General features: G+C 42.9%; 1 protein-coding gene across 3 annotated transcripts in view; it reads right to left on the bottom strand.

Annotated features, from left to right (window-relative positions):
• Positions 1-1,939: 1,939 nt before the first annotated feature.
• The window catches only part of GFRA1 (GDNF family receptor alpha 1), a 208,625-nt gene continuing 204,564 nt past the window's right edge, over positions 1,940-6,000 (bottom strand). For all 3 annotated transcript variants that reach the window (XM_081823446.1, XM_081823445.1, XM_006742956.3), the window contains 2 exons: positions 5,194-5,247; positions 1,940-4,060 (listed from right to left, as the gene is read on the bottom strand). In XM_081823446.1, the coding sequence (XP_081679572.1) occupies positions 3,905-4,060; positions 5,194-5,247 (210 nt within the window). In that variant the 3' untranslated portion in view covers positions 1,940-3,904. The remainder of the gene's footprint in view (positions 4,061-5,193; positions 5,248-6,000) is intronic.

Here is a 6,000-nt window from a genome sequence, read left to right as displayed (position 1 = left end):
TCAGTGGACCGCATGACCCTTTCACCCCTGGCACCTGGCCTCGTGCTGCACCTTGATTTTGCTTCATCTTTCCAAACTCCCTGAGTTCAGGGCAGACAGGTCCTTCTACCATCCCTGTACCCAAACCCTTGGCAATTCATGCCCATCTGTTGCCATTGCTTTTTGGTCTTTCTCGAAAAGATGGGTCTCCCATGGTCTCATTTGCTTTATCAAAGAGCAGAAGCAACAAAGATCACAGGGGTATGAATCCAAGAGATCAGGAACAGCGTCGAAAGGGAATTGGAAAATGCGAGTTCATTTAAGCAGCCCTCTCTGATCTACAGTTCATTGACTCAAATAAGTCATGCATGTCGGACTACATGAATGAAAACTTTTTTCCAGATGACAGCTCCTCCAAGGCCACTATTTTGTAAATAGTAACAACAGAAATACATTTTTGCTAGATTCTAAGAAAAGAATTTGCTAATTATACAAACTCCCACTGTTTTTTATATCTCTTTTCCCAACAAGCACTTAACACTGACTCAAAAATGCTTCCGCTCTTCTCCCTTCCTAGTTCAGCAGATGGAGTGTTTGGGAGTGTCTACTTTAGAGAGAGTACAAAGGGACAGGTGGGCGAGAGGATGCAGCTGGAGAGGACCCATCCTTGGAGCGTAAGCATGACAGCAACACTTTTCATATAGACCAAATCAAAGGCCACAGAAGCCTGGAGAAACCCTGTCCCATATTTGATTAATTCAAAGATAGCTTCTAAGACATTTTTTACTACAGGATAAAGAATTGTTAAATAATTTTTTTTTTTTTAATGAAAACCACACTCCTATTATACTCTGGATACAGTTCGCTATACTTAATAAAAAATAATCTGTGTACTTCTCAACTTATGCTCTCGGGGCTTGAAAAAATCAGATATGGAAAAATAAACATGGAAGTGGCATTCTGAATACTTCTCTTTATTGTGCACTTCTTCCTTCATGTGCTCTATTAAAAAGATACTCAAACAGATATTGGCCAAAGATACTCAACATCAACGTGGAATGAATGTGCTTCCAATCAGTTTGGCAATAGTGCCCTTTTTTTCATTCTCTCAAATAAGCAGCAGGGCATGGCTAGACTTGACCTGGGAGTCATGGTCTACATGGACCTAAGTTACTGTTTTTGTGTTGTCAAAATCAGCTACAATGACATGCTTTCTGCAAGAGGCCCAAATCCCAGCAGATGGCGGTACCCCAAATGCAGGGACTGAGGGACAGGAAGTAATCATTTTTGCTGTCAGCACTGCTGCACAAGGAAGTCAAAGATTTAAGTCACTTGTCTGCTTTAGTCCTGGGGCAAGTGATGGTGTTTCGGGTTAACCGTGTTAAACTGGGACTTACACGGAATGGGAGAAACACCTGCTTGGCATGAATTTGTAAGAATCTCTCTAACGTGTTATCATTGAACATCCTTTCCCCTGTTTATTTCATCAGCAATTTATTTTCAAATTTAGAATTTGATAACTCTAATATGCTTCTATCTGTGAAGAAAAATGAGATCTTTGTTGGTGATCGATGAGGCTTTCCCAAATTTAATCTATGGGTTGCACATCCCCGTGTTCTTCACCGAAGGCTATCCTTGTTAGCTCTGATAACTCCTATTTCCTCTTCAGTCATCTGAAGCTAATTACAGCCACTGTTTACTGCAGAAGGAATCAATAGCTTTCTACAGTAGATCACATAGAATCAGACCCAGATGCAATTAGTCCAATGTAGATACACAGAGATACCTTAATTAAAACAAAATATGGTAAGAGATATGCTCTCATGGAGGACCGGAATTCCAAATGTTTCGACACATTCAATGTGTTTATTCAAAGTAAGAGTCTTTACGAAACCTTTCACTAATCAAATTTGTTTGATAAATTTTCCTTGAAAACATTGTGAACTGAAAAAACACAGTATTTAGTATTATACATTTATGTTTATTAACATTTGGATATAAATGTACTTCAAACACCAATAGCGCTAAAAGACTATGCCTTTATCTTGGATTGAACAGATTTCCCACCCCAGTGATTTGATTAATTCTTACAAGGCAAACATCAGCGGGCAAAGGGGATCAGTATGAACTGTGCACCTTGGGTCCCTCCTCCAGCCCCTCTACCGATGTGGGGAGAAGTAATGCTCCCAGCACTCTATTCAGGTGGATTCTCCTATTCTCTACTCAGTGTTGGAGAAGCATGGCTCCTAGCACTCGATCACTGTAGATTCTGAATGTCACCATCAACCAGACTTCAAAAGTGCACTTCAGGGTCTACTTGTTTAAGGACGAGAATGATGGAAGGTGATATGCAGTGAACAAGCCAGATGCCTCGTTTCCAGAGTCCTGTTCTGGTCCGCGTATCTTTGCCGGCCAACTCATCTCTACAGGCCTATCGTTGGTCCTCTTGATCCACAAGCCTTTCTTTCCACAGAGTCAGTCACAGTCTGTCATGGAGGACACATAACAAGATGCGTGTAGATTCCTGATGATCTTCAGACCAAATCCCTCCAAACAGTGGCCCGGTCATCACCGTTGAGAGTCAAGACAACCGTTAGGAAAACAACTGTGTGCCCTGGCATGGATCTGCTTCAGAAAAGAGGGCGGCATGTTCCTGTCCCCCAGCCCAGTCAAACCTGCCTTTGTCAAGTAACCTGGAAACCAAGGTACTGGATTATGTCAACTGCCACAGGGGCCACCGGCTGTTGCAGAGCGTTTACGAGTGGCCGCCAGTTTCCTCACAGGTATGCACGTCTGCATTCCAAGAAATGATAAAAGACAACACTTGGCTGCTCTGTTTCCTCCTGCCTGGCCACAGTTACGTGATGCAGAGCTTTCTGCTAAAGCATGAGGCCCCTCAGAGTCTGCTTTTTGAAAAGCTGTCTTCGTGAAGTTAATATTGGAGCTAACACTACTTACGAGAGGAAAACGAGCTCCATGTATTTTGTATTAAATCATCAGTAAAAAATGAAGACAATATCATTACTTTCAAAATATAGAAAGCCAATAGCTGAAATCATTTAGTAGTAAAATTTTTTTTTCTACATATAACCTCATACTTGTAAAGAGTATTAGAGTGACATGTCAGCTATATTTGACTCTGGTTAGTTAAAGGGCTTCTCCCTCATGTAAGGCTTGGGAGAGTGTTGTTCAGTGATCAAGGTACTGCAGAGTTTCAAGCACACTTGCCCCCTCTATTCTGACTAGAAGACAGACACTACATTTGGATGGGACAGGTGTCCTTTGTTTGGTAGGAGAGTGTAGAACTCTTCACAGTACACAAACAGTGTGGAAAATGCCAGTACATACAGAAAGGTGAACATTGGCGCAAGCTTGTTTGTACTAAGTCCATCAAGATCCTCTGGATGAGGATCTTTGCTTTGTGACAAAATAAGCTTGTGCCCACCCATGTTAGGCTAAAGTGATGTCATCAGAAACCAAAGCCATTATAGGAGATATGGAAAGATTCTTTAGAAATACTAAGTCCTTGCTTTGCTAGGAAAGGCCAAAGTTAAATTGTTAAAATCATCCCTATCCTCATCACGTCAAACATGGGCCCAGTTGGTTTTATAGCCAAATTTATGCACTGCCCCTTGACAACACAGCAGGCCCCAAAGCCTTTTCAATATGGAATGTAGGACTGTATCAGTTAGCCCACAGAAGCCCTAAGGATCACAAGAAGATTTCTTAAAAAAAAAAAAAAAAAAAAGAAAGGAAAAAAAGAAAAAAGAAACAAAGAACAAAGAAAAAGTTCCAGTTGGATGAAACTGTTTTTGCAGTGTCTCAACTGAGCTCCTAAAACTGGAATTTCAGATATACAAGAGGACAGGAAACAGATAGCTTGGTTTTTGTCTTTTTACGTGTCCATATTGTTGTTTAAATGCGGCTACGATGTTTCTGCCAAAGATAAAGATAATAAGGTGGACAGAGTGGTTACCACCAGAACCTGCAGTGGGCTCAGACCGCAGCTTGAAGGAGCAGCCATTGATTTTGTGGTTATGTGGCTGGAAGGACCAGCGAGACCATTCTTTTCATAATCACGCTGTAAGAGAGAATATTTTCATTGTCACCCACTGCATGTATTCCTCCTATCCCAGTATATTTTAACCACGCTCTTTCTCTCTCCCACCCTCACCTCCAACTAGCTATAGCACTCATCAAAGCTGACCCAAGCTAGGACCACAGAGACTTCAATTCACTGACTTGTAGTTTTACGGAAAGGAATCATGAATCTGGGTGAGAACTGGATATACAGACTTCTATAGTTTATGATAAACTGGCCAACACTTGCTTCTTGCTCCTCCACTATGGATTACTGGAATCCACTTGTGGGACAGCTTTGCATCTTCCTTCACTCCTACCTTCTGGATCTCCCTGTGGCTAGGGCAACATGGAATGCTTCTCCTGGTACTGACTGAGGAGGAAGCCTGTTGTCCCTCCCCATCCGGGAGGAAGGGCAGGAATAATCATCTCAGAAAACTGGTCCAGGCAAGTATCAGTTCACTTGGAGATGGGCCACAAATCGCATTGAGATGGGCAGGGCAGTCAGCAACTTTTCTCTCCATTTGCCCTTTCAACCCTAGATTTTCTAGATGAAGGAGCCTGCCCCGCTCATCAGCTGGAGAGCCCACACCAGATCTCTGGCTTCCGGACTCCCAGTTGGCACAGCTGTCCTTCCCTAAGACGGGTGCCTCCATCCCCACCACAGTACCCACTCAGTCCCATAATGCCACATCCAGCCACAATGATCGGCACGTGACAGCATCATTCATCTCCTCTGTAAAACGGGGAGAAGAATGGGGCCTGCCTCAGCTGCGGAGGTCAAAGGAACCGTAGACAGAGGACCTCTGGTAAGCAGTGAGAGTTGCTGAGTGTCTTCTCTGTGTGGGCTGATTCTACAGGACTGTGGTCACATAGTGTCTGGCATTGGAACAATGGTATTTGTGCGGGGTCTGGCTCTGAGATGAGGATCCTGGGTCCCACATGTAGTTGGAACTTTGTGCACTGGGATGCAAAGACCTCACTTGGCTCAAAGTGCAGAGGGACATGGAGGGTGCTTTAGATCTTTTTCCTAGACCTGAAACCTCATTGTCTTTGAGCCTTTACACCCTCACCAAGGGCCCAAAGGCTCTGTGTCTGGAAATGCAGGAAGACCCAGAGAGAAACATAACTTACATCAGAAAGACAGAGGTGTGTACTGCCGGACATATTGGATTTCAGCTTCTGTGCCTGGGGAAAGACAAACACACACACACATAAAATCACTCATATACAGTATGGAATAATGATTACCAATGATCCACTAATCAGTTGTCTAGGGCAGGGCCATTGATAGAAATATGTGAGCCACATATATGAGCCCATACATAATCTTAAATTTTCTAGTAACCACATAAGAGATAAAGGTGAAGATAATTGTGATAACATGTTTTATTTAACCCAATATATCATCATTTCAACATGTAATCAATATAAAAAGTTATTAATGAGATACTTTATTTTTTCATACTTAAGTCTTCAAAATCTGGTGTTTGACATTGCACATCTCATTTCAGACCTGCCCCATTTTAGAGTCTCAGAAGCTACCTGTGGCTGGTGGCTAGTGGGGGGTAGCACAAGACCAGGTTACTAAAGACAAAGTTTTGTTTTTGCTTTCGCTTTTTGTTTTTTTCGAGAGGGGAGGGGAGATAGAGCATTGGGGAGGGGAGGGGCAGAGGCAGAGGCAGAGGGAGAAAGAGGATCTGAAGCAGACCCCACACCCAGCACAGAGCCCAACATGGCACTCGATCTCATGATCCTGAGATCATGACCTGAGCCAAAATCAAGAGTCGCACACTTAACCGATGGAGCCACCCAGGCGCCCTAAGATGAAGCTTTGAAGTCATTCATATTCAGAACTCATTTATATCTCTGAATGTTCATTTTGGGGACATGACTTTGAGGTAAAAATGTCGCAATAAAAATCCACATTCATTAGTAATA

Source organism: Leptonychotes weddellii, chromosome 6 (assembly GCF_054177405.1).
Source record: "Leptonychotes weddellii isolate Sample4059 chromosome 6, ASM5417740v2, whole genome shotgun sequence".
NCBI lineage: Eukaryota > Metazoa > Chordata > Mammalia > Carnivora > Phocidae > Leptonychotes > Leptonychotes weddellii.
Note: the sequence above shows the minus strand (reverse complement) of the source record. Positions and strands in the feature narration are given on the sequence as shown.